General features: G+C 48.4%; 4 protein-coding genes across 4 annotated transcripts; 2 read left to right on the forward strand and 2 right to left on the reverse strand.

The window, feature by feature from the left end:
• Nucleotides 1–1,206: 1,206 nt before the first annotated feature.
• Nucleotides 1,207–5,393, reverse strand: H6S33_001642 (uncharacterized protein; the record flags this gene model as incomplete). Its single annotated transcript, XM_044832992.1, has 6 exons — nt 1,207–1,722; nt 1,779–2,461; nt 2,548–2,804; nt 3,206–3,714; nt 4,117–4,213; nt 5,023–5,393. The coding sequence occupies 6 exons, from the start codon at nt 5,391–5,393 to the stop codon at nt 1,207–1,209; spliced, it is 2,433 nt and encodes an 810-aa protein (XP_044693703.1).
• A 4,097-nt stretch (nt 5,394–9,490) lies between these two features.
• Nucleotides 9,491–10,473, forward strand: H6S33_001643 (uncharacterized protein; the record flags this gene model as incomplete). Its single annotated transcript, XM_044832993.1, has 2 exons — nt 9,491–9,613; nt 9,670–10,473. The coding sequence occupies 2 exons, from the start codon at nt 9,491–9,493 to the stop codon at nt 10,471–10,473; spliced, it is 927 nt and encodes a 308-aa protein (XP_044693704.1).
• A 3,128-nt stretch (nt 10,474–13,601) lies between these two features.
• On the reverse strand, nt 13,602–14,369 carry H6S33_001644 (uncharacterized protein; the record flags this gene model as incomplete). Its single annotated transcript, XM_044832994.1, has 3 exons — nt 13,602–13,621; nt 13,698–13,706; nt 13,757–14,369. The coding sequence occupies 3 exons, from the start codon at nt 14,367–14,369 to the stop codon at nt 13,602–13,604; spliced, it is 642 nt and encodes a 213-aa protein (XP_044693705.1).
• Nucleotides 14,370–16,895: 2,526 nt separating this feature from the next.
• On the forward strand, nt 16,896–17,684 carry H6S33_001645 (uncharacterized protein; the record flags this gene model as incomplete). The annotated part of the gene is made up of 5 exons (XM_044832995.1): nt 16,896–17,001; nt 17,070–17,089; nt 17,150–17,163; nt 17,226–17,379; nt 17,658–17,684. The coding sequence occupies 5 exons, from the start codon at nt 16,896–16,898 to the stop codon at nt 17,682–17,684; spliced, it is 321 nt and encodes a 106-aa protein (XP_044693706.1).
• Between the last annotated feature and the right edge of the window lie 3,277 nt (nt 17,685–20,961).

Below are 20,961 nucleotides of genomic sequence, written 5' to 3' on the forward strand. Positions count from 1 at the left end.
CGAAGGGAAGGAACAACGCTCCACCTCGCTCACTCAGCCTTGTGAGTTCATGAGACATCACGCGATATAACAAGCCTTGCTATTACCCACGTGTTTGGACTTGGGAGAGTTTGAAACAACCTCACTCCACCCCTCAGGGACAGCTCAGTTGTGCATGGTAGCCAACAGCAAAACGGGGTGGTGGTGGTGGTGGTCATAGCTTCTTTGATCAGGGCGATATGTACAAGCTTTTGGCTTTTATTTTGTTCTGCACTTGGAAATTTCCCCCATTAATTATTAACCCCCAACGAACGAACGGACAAGTAGCTAGCAGCAGCAGCAGCAGCAGCAGCAGCAGCAGCAGCAGCAGCAGCAGCAGCAGCAGTAGTAGTAAAAAACGCAATTCTTTTCCTTTTCATTCTTTTCATTCTTTTTTCTTTTTTCTTTTTCTGGTGTAAGTTATTCCACTGATTAAGGCCTTTCTAAAGGAGACCCGTCTTTTTGGTGCTTCTTTCTTTTATCTGGGGGGTGCCCGGGGATCGATGGGGCGTGAAGAGAGAGAAAAAAAAAAAAAAAAAAAACCTGTAATAAAATAAACGGTAAAAAAAAGAAAGAAAAAATGAATAAAATAAAAACGAGAATGTAATGATAGGAAAACGGTCATTATTCTCAGACTTCCCCCACTCCCTTCCATGAAATACAATAAATAGGGTTTCCCTGTTTCAGCTGCCCTGGTCTGCAAGGCAAATGCTAATTTTTCCTGTCAATACGGAGAGGAAAAACTCACTCACAGGGGGAAGGAACCCCAAAGAAGAAAATCACACACGGTGAATAAGAAGAAAATAAATACTCGTAACAATGACTCGTAACAACGGTGACGATGACAGTCCAGTCAAGTTCGTAAAAAAAAAAGTGGCAAGAGAAAAAAAAAAAGAATTAAAAGGAAAACGTGGCCATCTCCCAAAATACAACCACCCTTATCCAACCAGACCTCGCCCAGTATTTGTTGAAAGAAAGACCCAGTAGCGTCCAAACCAACCTTTGGTAGAAAAACCAAACCAAACCAACCCATACAACCAACCCATACACAACCCACAACAAGAGAGAAATATAAAAAATTCGCTCGAGAGGGAGAAAACGGAGAAAGAAAAAAAGAGAGAGAGAGAGAAACACAGAAGAGAAGGAATAATAGGAATTTGGAAGATAATAGAGAATTTCGTCCGCTCATCACATATCCATGCCATCATTATCAAATATTCCACTCTCCTCATCCCTCTTGTACTCAATGCCACTCATACGGCTACCCCGTCTGTCATCATAGCCTCTGCCATCTTTGTTCCGCCTGTCCTGGTTGTCATCCCAGGCGTCTTCTGAATCCTCAACGTCTTCATCCATACGCGCTAGCTCATCCCGTCCCAGGAAATGATCATCCATACTGCTCTCATCCACAAAGGTGAAACCCCGGAAGTTAGCCTGCATTCCCGGAGACAGCGGCGTGCTCGCCATGTTTCCGCCAGCCATCGCAAGCGCACGAGCATTGAGTGACTGTGACATGGGCGCATTTGTAAACTCAGGGTCAAAGTTAGAAGTATCAGTCTCCGAGCTAAGCGTGGGCTTGAACGGAGGAATGACGTTCTTGTGCAGCAACTGGTTCCAGTCAATGTCGGCGAAGAAGGGGTGCGACTTGAGCTCTTTAGCATCATGGGTAGCTCCCAGACGGTGCCTTGGGTTTCGGTTAAGAAGCTAGTAATGTCAGTTACCTTCTTCAACGTAAATCGTATAGCAGAACCAAAACTTACACCCTTGACGAAATTCCTCCCCTCAAGACTCAATGCGTCCCGAGGGAAGCGGACCTTTCCAAACGCAATGTTCTTGTACATCTGCTGGGTGTCATCTGCGTAAAACGGACTCCATCCACAGCACATCTCAAAGACCAAGACACCCAATGACCAAAAGTCCACCATCTTGGTGTAACCCTGCTCATCCAGCAGCACCTCCGGCGCAAGGTACTCTGTCGTTCCACAAAACGTGTTTGTAGTGGCATTAGCAGATAGGTTCGCCTTTGACAGTCCAAAATCGCACAACGCGATATGGCCATTCGCATCCAGCAGGATGTTCTCGGGCTTCAAGTCCCGGTAGACGATATCATGGTTGTGGAGGTGCTCCAGCGCTAGGATCAGCTCCGCAATATAAAACTTTGCGCGCTCCTCCTGGAACCTGCCCTCCTTCTGTAAATGCCAAAAGAGCTCGCCACCGGACATGTAGTCCGTGACCAGGTACAGGTCCGTCGGGGTCTGGAACGAGAACTTCAGTCCCACAATGAAGGGCGAGTCGGTGGTGGCGGTCCTGACGAGAATGTTTCGCTCGCCGAGTGTGTGCGCGACCTCCTTCTTCTGCACGATGACCTTCTTCGATAAAACCTTCATGGCGTATATCCGGTTGGTGTCCTTCTTGCGCACCTGATACACCTGGCCAAATGTTCCTACGCGACAACACAAGTTCCTATCAACATTCTGTTTCCCACATTGATAACATGTATATGCCCTTGCTGGCTGTGTAATAGCTAACCTCTTCCAATGAGCCTCAATACCTCAAAGTCATCGGGCCCGTAATGCTTCTTGGTCGTCTTCTCGAAGCTAATCTGAAGCCGGATCTCTCCGGTGACACTCTCGTTGCTAGCTCGGGCTTGTAGAGGATACCATGTATCTGCCATGTTCTGATCCCTGTTGACCAATGGACACATGCGGATGTGCCCTAGGAAACATTCTTGGTTCGAGCGGTCGTATATCGAAACGTCGATCTCGGAATGCTCCCCAATTACGTCACTGATTACACACGAACCCAGTCAATACTATTGCAAACAAAACTCGCTCGCCTCCCGGTGGAGTGTTTTGCACTTTGCATGAGAGGGAAAATCCGCATCGGATAAAAGTACATATATGCCGAGGTGTGACACAAGTGGGGGGGTATCTATCTGTTCTAGGAGAAAGTGGGGGGGGATGAAGGGGGAGCAGCGCCGTGCTACATAATCGTGAGGCAAAAAGCCTCAACACATTACACAGCACATGCGCGGGAACATCGGGTGCAGTGCGCGCAAAACGCTATTCCACAAGAAAAACAAAAATAAAAAAAAGAAACCAAGTAAGATGAGGAGGGGAAGAGAGAGCCGGGGGAGGGGGGTGAAGATGATAATAATAATAGGAGGAGTGATTTATCCAAAACTTACAACACCGCTTCGTGCTCCCACTTTGGATTTGTAGTTCCTTTTTTCGAGATTGTGCCCTGCAATTCCGACAGACTAGTGCTCGAGCTCTGACGGCTCTTCATCGGGATCGCAATGCCTGCCGATGCGCCATTCTTGTCCTGCGGCTCTCCGGCACCCATCTCATCCTTCTTCGGCCCCTTTGAGATGAACTCATTACTCTCAAAGGTGCACACCACGTACGGGTCCCTACTCGACCTGAGGCCCCTCGCCTCCTGGATGCGCACCACCATCTTGCCCTTCGGGGGTCCGACCGTCGGCGTATTATGCTGACCGCCAGAAGACGAATTGGTGGCGCCAGAAGACGTGGAGCCCGACGTAGGCGTGAGAGTACCTGTAGGCTGACGTGAGGGAGGGGGAGGGGGCGTGGGATTGCTAGTAGCGGTGGTAGCAGTGGTTGCGGCAGCGGCGCCGTTCAGGGCACTGCCGGCCGAGGTGGTGCCGCGGGGTGTCGCTGGGGGCGTGTCCTTTCCCTCAAGAAGAGCAGAGGCTGTCAGTCTCAAGGAATCCTTCTCGCGCTCCCCGGAGGACAACGAAGAAAATACATGACGGTCGGGTACAGAGAAACTGGTAGCAGCAGAAGAAGCAGCAGTGGAAGCACTCGCAGAGGTAACAGCAGAGGGGGTAGCAGAGGAAGAGGGAGAATCAATCTCCTCTTCTTCCGGAGTAGTGGCAGCGGCAGTGGAAGCACTCGCGGTACCAGCAGCAGCAGTGGTGGTTGTGGTAGCAGTAGTACCAGCACCACCACTGCCACTGCCGCCATCTTCCTCATCGCCGCCGCCTTCTCCGCCTACAATGGTTCTGTGCAGGGGAGACGACGGCGGCGGGCATGATGCCTTTCGCGCGAGACTGGGAGGAACGAGAGTTCCACAAACCTGTTGAAACCCATGCAGGATCTGCGGCAATCTCTTGTCGAGCCCACTTGGGTGAGGGGTGGTCTGGCCGCCGGTCAAATGGTCATCGTCATCGGACCTATCGCCAGAAACATCGCCATCAGAATTGTCAGCCTTGCCATGATGTTTTGGCCCCAGCAGGTTGAGGCGGAGGTTTGATAGAGCACGCTTCATTCCGGCGGAGGAGATGAGTTGCAAGGGCGCATGAACCAAAAAGAGAAAGAAAAAAAAATGTGTATATATCAAAAACAAAGAAATTGAGGGGAGATTAGAGATGACGATGGGAATAGTAGAAAAGATTTAGTTGCCGAGAGGTGAAGTGGAAAGCGGGGGGGGGGGGGGGGCGTTAGATGTAGTGTAGCGTAGATTTTTAGTGGGATATCTTTTTTTTTTACTTGGGGGAAAGTGGCGGTGCGTCCCTTTTACGTACGCAGTACCGAGGGTGTAGTAAAGAAAGGAAGGAAGGAGCAGAGAGAGGGGAGAGAGAGGGGGAGGGGGCGGATATGATGGAATATGGAATATGGAGTATGGTGGTGGAGCTAGGTGGACACCTCGATGCAGAGTAGCGTAGCAGTAGTAGCAGGTAGTCCACACAAGATGTATCACTCCACCCCCAATATTTCAAATCAAGAGCCCAATCTGGGGAAAGACAAATCGGAGAAGGAGGAAAGAAAGGAAAGGGGGGGGGGGGGGGGGGTGGGTAATTAGGCACGATGACGATTTCGAACCATATCGATTCGAACAATCTCCAAACCACCAGCCAGTACCAGAGAAAACGTATCAAGAGATAAAGAAGTAAAAAAAAAAAAAAAAAGAATTACACGCACGAATCAAAAAGCCCAAGTGAAATTCGAAAAGTAAAGTAAAGGAAAGAAGAAAAAAGCATACCTTTGACCAGCTACAGCCCTCAACATGTTTGACGCCGACGAACTATTCACCGCAGCTACCGTGTTCAGCGGCAATTGCGGCCTAGGTGAAGCCACAGCGTTCGCGGATGTAGTCGCGGTAGTGCCTGACGTCGACACCCCCATACTCGTCGACGCGCTCCGCAGGATCGGGGACCCACGCCGCGACAGCGGCGACAAGCTCTGGAACTCCGGAAGCCCGCTCGTGGGCGTGGGGCCCGATACCGGTGTTGCGGGCGCGGTAGCGGCGGATGTGGATGCGGTGACGTGGGAGGTGAGGAGGGGGGTTCCTGGTGCGGAGGAGGCGGGAGAGGAGGACCCACCCCCGCGAAAGAACTGGAATGCGGTCACCATGGCTGAAGAGGGGAGCGGAGGAGGGGAGAGGTGGGGGGGGGGATGAGGGTAAGAGGTTAGGCTGGACTTGTTTCCAACTACTATCTCACGATGGGGAAGGTTGTGGGTTTGTTGGTAGAGGTTGTTAGTTGGGTTTGGGAGAGATGACAAGATAGATAGGTGAGATTGAGAGGAGGAGGAGAGAGGGGGGGGGGGTGAAGAGAGGGCGGGGGGCGAGGCTTGATCGCTATTATTATTATGCGAATTCCCGGTTGGTTTCGGATCCCTTTTCTTCTTTCTCTCGTTCGTTCTTTTCTTTCTTCTTCTTCGTCTTCTCCTTCGACTCCTCCTCCTTCTTATTGCTCCTCCTTCAGTTTTTGGCCCCCCTTTGCTTTTTCGTCCGTTCTTTAAATGGAGACGCGGTTGACACTGCCTGAACAGTCGACCCTGTAAACTGCAGGTAGAGTAGTAGAATGTATGTAGTAAGGTAGGTGGTAGGCCTAGGCAGAGTGAAGTAAATAGTAGAGCAGTAGTAGTTATGAGAGGCACTCACTCACTTACTCACTTGTTCACTCTACAAGTTACAACCTGTGGGTAGTTAAGTAAGAATCAGTAGTCGACCACCAGATAAAAAAAGCACCTCTTCCCAGGCCTTCTATCTATCCTAATTTTTTTTCCCTGGAGACGTCGACCCGGAAAGCTCCCCCAACCCTTCCCATTCCCTTTTTCTCCCGCGGCCCTGCCTGCCTGCCTGCCTCAGTTTTCTTTTCTCACTCTTAATAATTCACCTCTTATCCCCCCCCCCTGCACGAAGGGGATAAGGGTCCGATGTAATGTAATGTAAGTAGGGGTTTCCGAAGCTCTATGGAAAGTTCCCTGCTTTTGCCAGAAAATCCGCTGGCAGCTAACCTCTCTCGGGTGAGTGGTTGGGAGTACGGTGTGTGCATATTGTGTGATATGATATGTAAACCCAATTGAAGGGCTAAATTAAATTAAATTTTTTTTTCTTTCCCCTCTGCTTTTGCCTTTGCCTTTGCCTTTGCCTTTGCATATTGCAATGGGCAATTGGGAATGATATTATCGGTTCCCGGCGCGGAGTGTACATGACGATAGATAGATGCTGAAACACCGGTACACCATGGGGGACGTTGAGGAGAATGGGGAAAAAAAAAAAAAAAAAATGTCTACTCTATTATTATAAGATTGAAGCTATGCGTCGTCGACATACATATGATGACGCGCGCGAGCACGATGATGTCTATGTTGCCTCCCCCTTTGCACTTTCCCTCACACTCATTCTCGTTATCATTACCCTCACCTTTTCCCTCCCATCCATCTATCTCACCAGCCTCTCGCTCTCCCGAACTCGAAACCCCAGCTAGCTAGACCCTACTACTGCCAGCACTAGCTACATACATCTCCACCTGCCTGCCTGCCTGCCTGCCGACATCATGCAGCCCCACGTTGCGCACGATGAGGTATGATGTAGGCAGGCAGGCCGCCGCGCCGCCGCCAGATGGAAGTACCACATACAGAACGAACCACCTTGTGTCCTCAATTGCCTCCTCAGGCACAGCTAGCTAGAAGTACATACATGTACCCTACACACTCCATCCATCCAGGGCGGCTAGCTAGGCGGGAGTACAACATAGTGGGCCCGCGGCAATGGATCGGATTGGACAGGAGCGCACTTCGGGGCCCAGCGATGGAGTAATCAGTATATGTTCCGGAGAGAAAGCAATTAATTGCAGGGTATCGTATCAATCGGGGACCCGACGATTATGGCTGGCATGGGTGGCTGGGCTGGGCTGTAGAGGTGATGTAGTAGATGTAGGTAGAGATATACGGATGTAGATGTAGATGTAGTCTAGATGTAAAAGTATATACATGTAGATATACGATGCTGCTGGTAGGTATGTACTCGGGAGCAATTAAACATCTACAAAGCATACCTACCAATATGGCCTTTAATTCCAGCCGGCCAGCCAGCTCCAATTGCCAATCCCTAATTATCATAACCAGCTGCCATACCATGCCGGCCAAATCGATCTCGGCCCTGGAGTCGTACATGCATGGTCTGTATGTACAGCGGCCGTTGTCCAGCTGCTGTCCTTCTGTCCTTCTGTCCTTCCCTTCTGTCCTGTGACTCTGTACATACTTACTTCCAGCCCTCCTCTACATACCTCCAATATAATTCCTGTTTTCCCAACGTTACGCGCGCGTGCGTGCCAATTGGACTCCGCAGCCCCTCTTTCTCGCCGCGAAACGGCGGGGTAAGTAGTGTATGTAGTGTACCTGTTGGGCTGGGGGACCTTTTTTTTTTTTTTATTTTATTTTTTCTTTCTTTTCCCCTCACTGCAAAAAAGCAAGAAACACTCTCGCTTCTTCATGAGGATAATGTTTTACCCTTGCAGTTGTACGCAATCAGGCAAGCAGTAACGCAGGAGGAGCAAGCAGGAGCAGAAGCAGGTAGTCATTCGCCATCCGCCACGATAGGTACGCGGGCCGAACATGTGACAACAATTAAACTCACTGGCAGGCTGGGGTTGCCCTGGGTATGTTGCTGTTGTTTGATAGAGGGGAGTGATCAGTGAGTGGTGTAGAGGGAGGGGCCGAGGCGCTATATGACGATGATGGATGGCAATCAAAAAGTGCACTTTTAAACGAACGAAACAATTAAATGTTTTTGTTTTCAGTTGTTTGGTTTTTATCTATCAGCGACTGGGTAATAATGTTTCCCCTGTCCCCGGGAATTAAACGATCAAGACCCCAGCTCGCAATTAAGGTGCTGGGTACGTAGGTAGTACTGTACCCACTCTGGGACTGAGATCGATGCAGAGGTTCGTCACTGTCACTTGCGGAGGAGGTACTACCTACACGCCGGTACTCTAGATCTTCTATGCCATACTCTCCACCTCCTCTGCCTGATCCTCCCATCCATCTCGCTACTCCCCTCTCCCATCTCACCTACACCTACACCACCACCACCACCACCACCACCACCTCCAGCCCCATCCATCCATCCAGCTCCAAACCTCCCACTCTCCCAACACAGCATGTACACGCCCCTCCCCGGCCTCCTCGGCACTCTCCACTCACCAAGTATTTCCGGAAGGCATGTCATGCAGTGCCACGCTACGCTATATTTTTTCCGGAGGTGCCGGGCGAGTGGGGAGAACGAAATAGAGTAAGACCGGGGGTGTGCGTGTGTGCCAGGGTTAGGTGTGGTGGTGCTTGCTTGTGGTGGTCATAGTTTTGGCTGTGTGTGATGTTACACAGGCGCGGTATGGATATGGATATGGGTTTATATAATGACTACTATGATACATAACGGGCCTTTTCAGATATGGTGCTTTTAATTGGGCGCATGGAGATGGGAGAGTCACTCGATGAGGGATGAGGGATGAGGGAGTGTCTGTCCATCGTGTGAGGGCTCGAGGATATGAGTGAGGAGGGGGTAAGGGTAAATACAGCACTCGGCCAGGCATCGCGCTATAGAGCATGTTAATTCCGGATGTTCTAGACTAGACGTGTATATCTGTGTAGATATTATATAGATAGATGCTGTATAATACTCGCCATGCAAGTAGCCAGGTGGACAGCTCAACGCTCTCGACTCAACAACAAGGGAAGGAACAAGCAATCGATCAGTCCAGGGAAAGAAAGAAAGAAAGAAAGACATCTCGAGTCCAACTGCTTTCGACCCTTCCTCTGCCCTGCTACTTTCCTACGAGTACCCACCTACTTGCACCTGCCTGCCTGTGCCTGTGCCTGTACCTATGACCATTCCCTCCTGTCCATGTGCCTCTGACCCCGAATAGGAGACCGGCCAGCCATTCAGCAATAGTCACTCACTCAGCAGCTATTTCCATCCCTTGCCAGCCAGCCTCCAGCCAGCCAGCCAGCCAGCGATCAGTTGTCAACTTGTCATCACTCCCGCGAGCGCGCGCGCCTCCGCCTCCGGTTTCTCGCTTGCCTCCCTTCCCTCGCTCCCTCGCTCCCTCGCTCGCTCCATCCCGCCCGCTCTCCCGCTCTCCCGCTCTCCCGCCCCCTTCACACAATCGCGCAATCCGCACACTTCCCCGTTGTGTCTGTCCTGACGACCATCTCGTACAACCATGCGGCTCTTCTCCCGGGCGGCGTATTTGGCCTCTGTGGCGCTTGTGTCGCTGGCGCTTCTCCTCGGGCCCGTCAACGCCTCGCGCGGCGACCGCCTCCCCGAGTTTAAGGACTGCGTAAAGGTATTCGCCCCCCCCTCCCCGGGCTCTCAATTGCCCTCACTAACCTCCCCCCGCAGAAATGCCACGCCACCCACTGCCTCTCCGACCCCCCCGCGCCCATCCCCCTGCACCTCCGCCTCCTCCTCTGGTCCTGCCCCTCCGAATGCGACTACACCTGCCAGCACGCCGTGACAACCTCGCGCTACGCCGCCGGCCAGTCCATCGAGCAGTTCCACGGCAAATGGCCGTTCGTGCGCCTCCTCGGCATCCAGGAGCCCTTCTCGGTGCTCTTCAGCATCCTCAACGGCTACGCCCACTACCGCGGCCAGCAGACCATCCGCCGCGAGCTCCCCCGAAACTACCCGCTCGTGCCCTACTACCGCCTCTTCGGCCTCTTCGGCATCGTCACCTGGTTCTGGAGCGCCGTCTTCCACATGCGCGACTTTGTCTTCACGGAGCGCATGGACTACTTCGCCGCCGGCGCCAGCGTGCTCTACGGCCTCTACCTCGCCCCCGTGCGCGTCTTTCGCCTCTACAAGCCGCACCACCGCCGGCTGCTGCGCATCTGGACGTGCGCGTGCATCGCGGCGTACGCCGCGCACGTCTACTACCTCTCCTTCATCAAGTGGGACTACGGCTACAACATGGCGGCCAACGTGGTCGTCGGCATCCTCCAGAACGGCCTGTGGACGTACTTCTCGATAAAGAACTTTAGCCAGAAGAAGAGCCTGTGGGCCGCGGGGCCCGGGCTGATTGTCACGTGGCTGGTCATGGCGATGAGTCTGGAGCTGCTGGACTTTCCGCCGCTGTGGGGGTGTATAGATGCGCATAGCTTGTGGCATGCGGCGACGGTGATGCCGGCTGTGTGGTGGTATAAGTGAGTTTTTGAACCTCCCCCCCCCCTTTTTTTTCTGTTTACCGGGAGTGTTGAGTGGGGCGGACGGTGCTAATGTGTGGTGGTGGTGGGAAGGTATCTAATCGTCGACGCAAAACGGCACATGGGCGGCGCCGTCGTCGGGGGATCGAGGTTTAAGGAGTAAAAAATTCCCCCTTCTTCTTCTGCCTCTTCCTTCTTCTACTGATTTTTGTTCACGCGGGGACTATAATCACTCCCCATACACATCTTCCCTGATACCCCCCCACCCCTTTACATACTATTTTTTTATTTTTATCGTCTTTATATTCGGATGGACTTTGAGGGACCGGAAAATTGGTGTGCAGCTTTGGAGTTGTAGTTGTAGTTGTAGTTGTAGGTTATGGGGCCCCGGAGGGGTGATCGGGGGGTTAATTGATCGAGCTAGGGTCAAGTGAAGTGGTAATTTGTTAATTCCTCGTTTGGTTGGCCGGTAGTTAGGTAATGAGATCTGGCACTGGATGCTTCTGAGCGATTGAGCAGGTAACTAGTTATCTACTCACCATTTAATTAGGTGGGATGGATAGAGAAACATTGATCCCGCCAGCACACAACCCGCTCTCAGTGGGGTGAGTGATATCTGGTGACCAAACACAGCACAAACGAGTGATGCGCCATGATCCTAATGCGGGTCCATAACTTGGCTGGGTAAGAAGCTACATGTAGATACTAGTAACACGAGATCAACGTCCATACCGCTGCAATGACTAGCTAGCTAGCTAGCTTGCCTGCTATGGAGGGATGTAGGTTAATGGACACCGGTTAGCTAGCCCGCTGGGATCTGTTTGCGGGTGTGGGGCGCTGTAACTACATGTAAGTAGCTACAAGTACGTGTAGCTAGCTATAGGGTATGTTCTGTGTATGATCTTTTGCAGGCGCGGCAGGCTAGTATATGTATCCGAAGCATACCTTCCCCCCCCCCGTCAGTGCAGTCATAGCCCATCACTCGCAATCACGCCACTAATGTGACTTCCTTCTTTTTTTTTTTTTTTTTTTTTTTTTTTTTTTTTTTTTTTTAATTTATTAATTGTATGCAACCTTACAGTTATGGCAATATGTGACGTCCTTTCCGGACTTTTGGGATATCTGGGCCGGGCCGGAGAGATATATTAGATGGCTATGGGCATGTTCCTGCGCCTGCGTGTCCGGCTAGGGGGTTTGGGGCGGGGGGGGGTTTCTGGTGCATGGGCTGAGCCCTCGATCGAGATCTCTGTAATATGTACCCAGGGTGTCGGAAAAACGATGCACATCTGTTGATATAGCTCAACCATGAGAGAATTAATCCCCCACAAAAGTCTATCCCGAGGTCAATTTAAGTGCGCGGATTCCTTCCATAAATAAAAAACGGGGTCTGTCATCGATACCTTTTTGCGGCTTTTTAATTACTGCTAGCGCTGGTTTTTGCTATATATCTAATAGTGACTTCTTAATGGTTGTTTCATATTCGGGTGGCGCTGGGTGCATTCTTAGGCATTGCAGAGATGTCCTAGTACACTCGGAGTTTGGATTTAGGGAGCGTGTTGCTTTGTGCCAAAATATACATGTAGGTATTTGGGGTAATTGGGCGTTGCCAGGCCAAAATGTGTATCACTTTCCAACACCCTGGCCATGGGTACATTCACGATATACTACCCCACCACCCCTCCACCACCTCCGCCGCCACCTCCACCTCCACCTCCACCGCCTCCCCCCACCACCTCCGCCGCCACCTCCACCTCCGCCCACGCCACAAAAAAAAACCCCCACTCCAAATCGCCACCGCGGCCCCCACATGCTCTGCGATAATTTACACAACCGCCACACACCCACCACCCCAGTGTCTGTGCACTGGCTCCGTACGCCCGGAAAGCTGTCGCCCACCGCAATCCAATCCGAGTTTACCAGTAGGTATATTCCGCACTGGTTCCACGTCACTCGGTAGTGGTGTTGGCGAACGGATGGACGATGAGTGCCAAATCTGGAGGGGAGGAACCGCCCCCGGAGCTGAGAGGCGGATGCCATCTACCCGCCCCGCAGTAGAATGCAGGGGGGTGGCACTGGCGGCGGTCGAGCATGGCACTAGTGGCACATCGAAGGAGGGGGGGGTTTTCCAGGATCCCACGATGCGGTTGGTGGGGCATTCGTGGTTCTGGTAACATAGATGGGGCGGAATATGGTGGTGGGCAAGTTCGCCCTAGAGTGAGCTCTAGTTGAGTTGGGTTCTTGCTACTCGTAGGTATGGACGCGAGACTAATTACAATCTCTAGTTATATATTTTTATCTGGAACCAATAGCTATATGTATATAGGTTTTCATGAAGCTGTAAGACCAGTCTAGGTTCGCAGGTACTGGCATGGGAAAGATAAGAGGAGAACCCATCCAAGCACCGGAGGCCAAAGACGTACTTATGTAGCAGCTCTCTGCTGTCACAGTTTTAAAATACCTGTACTGCATACAGTCATTTACTCTCTTATTTAAATTCGAAAAACTTTTGGTGGTAGCTGTGCCCACCAAGTATTGGCATCACAGGTTCTCACTCGCCAGCTCGTGCACCCCACCAACACTTGGCGTTGCACAAAAAGTACATGGACATAGCGCATAGTCAAACACATGCACTTCTCCATGGATTTTCTGTGAATTAGATTAATGTATATAGTGGTTAGACGAACCTCTACACGAAATGATGCGAACAACTGGCTGGCTGGCGGGAGCAAAAAGAAAAAAAAAGAAAAGGAAGGGGCACGCAACACACACATGCCCGCGGGCTAAAAGGCATTTTTGTTTGTTGCACTTGTGTTTGGCATTTTTTTTTTTTTGTTGGTTATCAATAAGAAGCTGTGGTTTCGATTAAAGGTTACAAATTATATTGTGAGACGACGGGAGAAAAAAGAACAACAAAAAGAGAAGACTAGAGAATGGGGAAAGAACGTAAAAGTAAAAGAATAGGAGGACCCTCTTACAACTCCCATCCCCCTCTCCTCCTGAGCCCTCGTCTCAAACCACGAACCCAGATAGACACATGAACAGCTACTATATTGATCATGAAGCCAACCCAGTCATCCAGAAATACCTTCCCCACCTTATATTCCCCCCCCCCCCCCCCCCAAACCTACTAAACTATTCGAACGACATCGAGACTATATTTGCATATCCTCTCAGAAGCTCGGCCCGCTTCTCCGGCGTCTGATTAGCCACAGCCTGCTCAATCGCTACTCTCGTACTCTGCGGATAGTTAGAAAACACACGGTGCACAATATTCGAGGACCACGAACCCGAACTCGTTGCAGAGTTCTCCCGGCCAGTAGCGTTGAGGTCGTAGACGAACGACCAATTTGGACGAGGACAAGGAGTTGGTGGCCCACGTGAAAAATGAAGCCTTGAAGCTGGGTGGAGTTGCGACTGGAGGTACGGCTGGAGGTACTGCTGAGGCATCACGACGGGGATGTTCTGGCCTTTTGGTGCGGGACGAGAGAGAGGCTCCCTCCAGGGGGGGAATGCCTGACGGGGAGGGAGAGGCAATGTGACATTGGGCACTGGATTGTCGGTCCGATAGTTCTGGTAGGCCTGAAAGATTTCGGGCCCGCTTCGTTGACTTGTCGTTGAAGAAGCATCGCTGCCATCTCCTGGAGGCTGCTCCTGGTGCTTGCGTCTTTCAGCTTCCTCCATTTCGGCGGTGCAGCCAGGACAGACACCACCGCTGGGGTCGTCGGAGTCGTATTCGTTGATGAATTGAGGTGAGCACATCCCGCGACCGCAGTATCTCGGACCGGCCAACGAAGCTTCAGCTTGGGCATTGGCTTTGGCGTTGGTGCAGAAAGCGATAACAGTCTTTGTGCGTTCATCGTGCTGGCATGATCGCCAACGGTTTATTATGACAAAACACATATCTGATATTTTGTTTGGTGTTTTGTGGGATTCGGTCTGTTGATGGTGGAGTCTTGATCTGGGTTGCCAGCGATTGTCATTATTTGTGACTTCCCCACTCTGGCGTAGACGATCGGACGGGGCTCTCCAAGTACTAGCTTCTTTTTTTCTCCCTCTTTTTTCTTTGCCCTGAGATACAAAAGTAGGAAAATAGAACGGGCTTGTACACGTAGAACAAGGGCCTGTATTTATATTTCCGTTTTCAAACCAAACCTTGTATCATACATACATATACATAAACCAGGCAGTTACACCACCTGCTATTGTTGGTGTGAATTTCTTTGAGTTTTTTTCTCGGTCCCTATAGCTAGCTAGGAGCGCTACTACACCCAGTTCCAGGTTTATTGTGTGCATGCGTGTGTATACATGGCCGCCCTAGATGTGCGACTGTAAACGCTTGGTTTACTTATATATAATGGTAAATATATTGAGTAGGATATGGGCACTACGACCTTTGAATATCTAGTTTTCATTATTTCACAGAAAAGCCCCCCACTCAGTATTGTAGAGGGATTTTTATTGTTGGAAGATGCCAATATAACTCTTTAGACACGATAAACATATGCTCATTTGATTGCCAACTACATTCACTGGCCATGGGTGGGTGTGAAATTGGAGACGTAGTTTGTGATAGTATAAAAAGGGTGAATAGATACGATCAATGACATTAAGCAGGTAGTGCTTATGGTGTCGAAATCGTACCTTAATTCCCCCCACTTCCAAGACCTGTTTTGTACACGGGCAGCCCATTCTCCCGCGACAGCACCACCCGAGCTTGGCTGTATTGTGGTGGTCATGATCTATAAACACGTTACCTGCATAATAATCTGAGAAAGCTCATTGGTTAATCAACTTCGATAGCCATTATTACTGGATGCATTGTACGTACCGGAAGTAGCATTCCCGACAAACCATCACGCTCGGGAATTTGTAAACATTGAGGTGCCGGCGAACTTTAGGAGCTTTGATGCAGCCACTTTGTAAAATACAAAAGCTTAAGGCACCAATATGGGCCAGAATAGGGGTTGGCCTTATTATCAGCAACCAAAATACGTATACACGTAGCCTTAACTCTCCGAGTCGTTATATACCGTGTTCTAAGTCTATGCCGGTATCTTCTTTGACAGATTCTATCTCTCTAAAGTAAAACGAATAGTGCAGAGCCAGTGTTGCTAAATGTATTATTGGTTTAGAGGCCGGGAGGCCGCATGCCCAATTCTTTCACTGAGTACCTAGAGATAGGAGAGACAGCAAGGCTTATAGCCATTTAGAGTAAAGAGTACAGGTTCCTCATCTACCGTATACACACGCCCCACAGGAAGTTTCAATTCACGCTTAGACCAACAAAGTCGTCAGTCAAGATCTAGATCTCATCCTAGCTTTGTTGTGAAATAGGAGTTGTGCTTGGATGAATGGGATATAGAATGTATACCTATGTTCCTTCAAAATAGCAAATTGTGGCCTTAAGGTGTGCAACTGCTGCGGAAACCTTATACGTGTATTGTTTGGTATTCAGTTAGAATATATAGGTACTCATGAGACTGGTATTCTTTGGGAGAGGTGTGTCTTACTACTATATCAAGATTATGCTATCTTTGTCTATTGATTTTCCTGTTTCTTTTGTCAAAATCCTGATTGATAGAATGTCTTCGTGCTATCATAGGTTGTATCACTCAAGGTCTTGTGAAGATCACTATCGTCGTTTCGTTCCTCAGACATCATTCCACTTTAGACCATGAGAAACTAGCACCGAATTTCTTTCAAGCTCCTACCTCTTAAATGTTTCGCCATATAAGCTTAAATAGCTAGCTGCAGCCTCTATTATTCTGTAACGCCGGAATAAGCTGTATGATCACCGGGCGAACGTTGGCACCAATTGAAATATCCCAAGAGACTTCCAGTGCTCGGGAGCGTGCATCATGATGACCATAAACCTGATGTGCTATGTCGGAGGATATGAAGCCCGGGCCGATCTAGCTGCAAGTATAGATTTCCAGGCTGTTGATTAAAGTAAAGCAGCGTAGGCCATCCACGGTCCAGTCATAACCATATCATAACCATATGAGCGAATAGCCATTCAATTCCTGAGTAGAGGATTCATATTTATGATTAAAATAATGTCTTTTCAGAGCTCAGGGAGTTAATTTGTTTACTTGGCATTAGTTCTAGTTGAAGCATACCAGTATACGAATTAGTAGGCTAACCGATGAACAGGAAATAATGTACATGTGTGTGTGAGAGAGAGACGAATAAATCTCTTCTTCCAATGAATGCCAAGAAGAATCAATATGATTATAGTTTTGGCTAGTAAATTGGGCCAATACCACACGTGTCCTATCGGGCCGTCTTCTTGTATCACAATCAATTGTTAGTTTGAATGATCATGAGGAATGGCATCAAACTGAGACCATAGCTACATACATGTACATGTACATGTAGTCCCACGCTAGATGCATCATAATTTACACCGAACCCGAGAGTTTGCTTATGTTTAACCAAGTATCAATTGAGACTGGAGTTGATACTCCGAGTAATACGGCAAACCTGATGGATGCAACGAATACATGTGCCAAGGGAGGATTGACACCAAGAAGTAAGAATCTAAATATTAGGATGACCTCACTTAACTGGATAGAGATATTAATGGTTGCACTCTACTAGCCCATATTACTTATCTCCCCGTACGGCGCTCAGCGAATAGGGGGCCGAATATATCCTCTCGAACTTATATGTGCTGATAGAGGGAGAGGGGCTAGTAAGCAACTACATGTAGTATGATGGTGAATATGGCACAAATTGATACCAGATTAAATACAGCCTAACCTTTCAGCCTGGAGATTTGGTCAAAGGAAACGTTCAAGATGCTTCGAAGAGCCAAATACCAAAATTATTCGACAAAACGAAGGCTAAGAATTCGATTGTTCAGTCTAGTATCCGCATCAGAGACTCTGTGACGCTCAAATTACTACTGGTACCCAGAATAGGAAATCCCAAAAGGAAAGCCCATATATGTAGCTACATGTATGGCACTCTGATTCCTAGTCCTCAATAGTATATGCAGCTGTTTAGAAATAAAGAAAGGTGTTCCGATTAGGTTCAAACGTGTGCAGGCTGCTTCTAACAACTCTTTTACCCCATTCTGAATTTTGAAGATAGATGTATTATCACCACACGTGTACTATACATACCGGGGCGTGTATATGGACGTACTTGTGGCCCGTTGGATCACAATCACCTTACACCTCCTAGTTGGGTATTGGTTATTTTGAGGACTGATCGCTTCGGTATGCCATGTTCAATGATTAGCCTTTCAACATCCTTGCGGTACTACATGTACTTTACGGGGTGGCTGCTGCTCCGGTGTTGCAAACAGTTTTTACAGATACATGTACACTTCCGGCGCCGCCAGGCACAACAGCTCGCGCTCGAGCACTTGCGGATAGGTGTTTTCTTGTCTCCTTCACGCCTATCTGAAATACAACAGTTAATTAAAAAAAAATCCAGTAAAGTGAATTGATTGATCCTCTCAGGGCTTACTGAATTGATAGGAGGTATCTTGATAGGATGTGAGCTACCAAGATCGGGTGGTATTAACGGAACTGAAAAAGGCATTTCGTGCCGAAAGAGGCTCTATAGACGCTTAGAATATTCAAACCGGCATAAAATCAATTTCAACGCGTATTCTTTTATCGAATCTGGGATATATATATCGCGTCACGTTACTGTTGGTAAACATTTGGCCGATTATACCATTATTATAAGAGGATTTCCCGGTCTGAAGCATTCTTCAATTAAGAGAAACCTTTTAACAGCATAATATATAGACAGTAATTAATGGATCTGAATTATGGTGAGGCGAGGATATCTATCTGCACGATTACACTATTGTGTTAACGATAACTGACGCTTTTTATTTACGTATCTACAGGTATCAAGCTACATTTAGCTTTCTATTCTTATTGGTATCATTCATGCCCCTCTACCTCTGTGACTCGTCGAAAAGAGGGAGTTGCTTTGCATTCTTCTTCACAAGCTATCACTCGACTGACTTAGTCACGTACTTGCCGATAGTCATCGAATCGTAATACTTCAAGAGTTGATTATATTATGCGTGCATCGTATTTCCGTACGTACATTGACGTTGTATGTGTTGAATAGTCTTATCTTAATTAGCCAGCGTTTTAACTCGCTTGCTAATTGGTTTCTTGGTTGAGTGATCACTGATCACGGTTGTTGACATACCCTGGACACTTCGGCCTCATGGACCATTCTTCGGTCCAACTCAAGCTATGATGAATCTAACCTGTATATTCTGTACGCATGTCGTGAAAGACTCGATTTCGCATGCTTTACGCATGGTCTAATGATAAATTTTAAGGATTATCTTTTCCAGTTCTTCTGTCTAAATAAGCCGAAGTTTACGATATATAGTTTGGTGGTATCATCGGTGATATATATCAACGATTGAATTTCTTCCTAACTCCTTATGGCTCTATATATTTGAACCCCAGACTAGATAACTAAGCGATTGGAAGAAAGGATTCCTGCTAAGCGGGGCCTGTCTGGTATCGGAGGGGGAAATTGTAGGATTGATGGAGTAGAAAAATAAAGTGTTATGCATTCCCGACTGATAAGCACAAACATGCGTCGAAGGCAAAAAGAGAAATGTGGTATGTAAATCTTGTCTCGTGGTAACTACACACATTTGGAGATATTTACAATGCTTCGTGTGAATCTTATGATTCTTTATGAGGACGTTGGTAAGACCTGGTACAAGGTATACTATATTATGCGCGCACCTGGGTCACAAGTAGTCTGAACGGGAGTACTTAGCACGTGCAAATGTATTTTGAATTGAACTAGTGTACCAATAGTCTATCCTTATTTTGCACTGCACTTTGTAGAACATTAATTCCGGTGCAGCCCGTTTCGCGATCGGGAATTCTATGAACTTGGCGCTTTGAAACAAGGCGAAGATTGCTTTGGGGCAAGAAAAGGCTGAACGTTCATGTCGACACCAAACAAGGCTGGAATTTACAAGGCCGCAGGATCAACTCTGGGTTACATGACTGCCTTGGCTTGAGCATTCCTGCGATCGGAGTGAGCAAAGCACAAAATGACTCCTAGGTTCCCACACTGAATTAGCTCCGGCAACGCACTCTCGAACTTTCTATCGATATACTAGCTCATAGATTAATGAGCATCTCCAAACCCCCGAATTCAAAACGTATATCAAGTGGTATGGTAGCTCCCTAGCAATGAATAATTTATTAAGAAGCAATGTTACTAAACAAATATATATATATATATACACACCACCATGAGTAGATGTAGAGTGATATTGCATGACCAAGGTCTTGGCGTCAATTTGTAGCAGCGAAACGACCGAATTTGATAATATCTTTCGATGGCCTAGGTCTGTTAGCGCTACAGTATCACCTAACGAGATGCCACGGCTCTAGTAGGCGATTCGATTATTCTCGAAATATTCCGAATCGATACCGATATCCAATTGGACCGAAATATGCTAACAGCTGTCGAGTAGTTTCTAAATATATCCGAACAGTGCATGTGTTTCTTCCTCGCTTGTACATAGATTTATCAATCGAAACTCTTGAATTAGTCGGTGAGTATTTCAGGAGAGATAAAAAAGCTCCGACGTTAGTGTGTCCATCTCACCGAAGTGACTCAAGGTAGAGGGTATCACGAAAGGACACGTTTTGTGAAAAATTCTCCCAGGAAACTAAGATTTGCGACTACAGTCGTTCGCCGATATAACGAATGCCAAAAAAGCCACAAATTTGCTATAACGAACGGGTTTCGGTGATCCGAATCTAAATTTCACATAGAAACTTGCCTGCTATACCGAATAATCTACTGTATCGAACGGAGAACTTTGGAATATGCACGTTCGTTATATCGGCGGACGACTGTAGAGAGCTTTGCTACTCAAGCTCGTCCTCGTAACCGGGGATGAGTCCAGTGGAGCCTGAGTGGACACTTGCGTGACGGTGACTAGAAAGCGGGGGCTAATATTGATAAGGCTGGGTATATAGGTATGGTACATAGTTCTTAGAACGACGCTAGAATTGGCCTCCTGACCAACTCTGAGCAGTTCGGTACTCTTCTCTATCGGATTAGAACCAATGTTTTTTGACAAGTGGAAAGTGGAGAGGCACAAGGCTATCTACCTAGTAGAGCACCGTGTCATTGGTATGAGTGATGTCTGGTGAAGGAATATCGGCCTAAAGCAGAGTACTACGAATGGCCAAAAGGGACATCGAGAGCAGGTACTTACGCGGCTATTCGGAGATAATCGGGAATGATAACACACCCCTTGGTCTTTGATATTCAGCAAGAAAAAATTGAGGCCCCCGTGTCGTTGTCAAGAAAAGTTTTTCATGCAGGGAAGGGAAAAAAAAAGCCCCATATTGATTCCTAGTTGTTTACTGGCATGCTCTAAAACCTGTTTGAGTAGTAAGAAGTTAATAACTGATAGATTATTGGGAATGGAAACAAAGGTGACTTTCTTGACAAACAAGGACTTCTTGCC

Source organism: Morchella sextelata (genome assembly GCF_020137385.1).
Source record: "Morchella sextelata strain SCLS chromosome Unknown scls_11, whole genome shotgun sequence".
Classification (NCBI taxonomy): domain Eukaryota; kingdom Fungi; phylum Ascomycota; class Pezizomycetes; order Pezizales; family Morchellaceae; genus Morchella; species Morchella sextelata.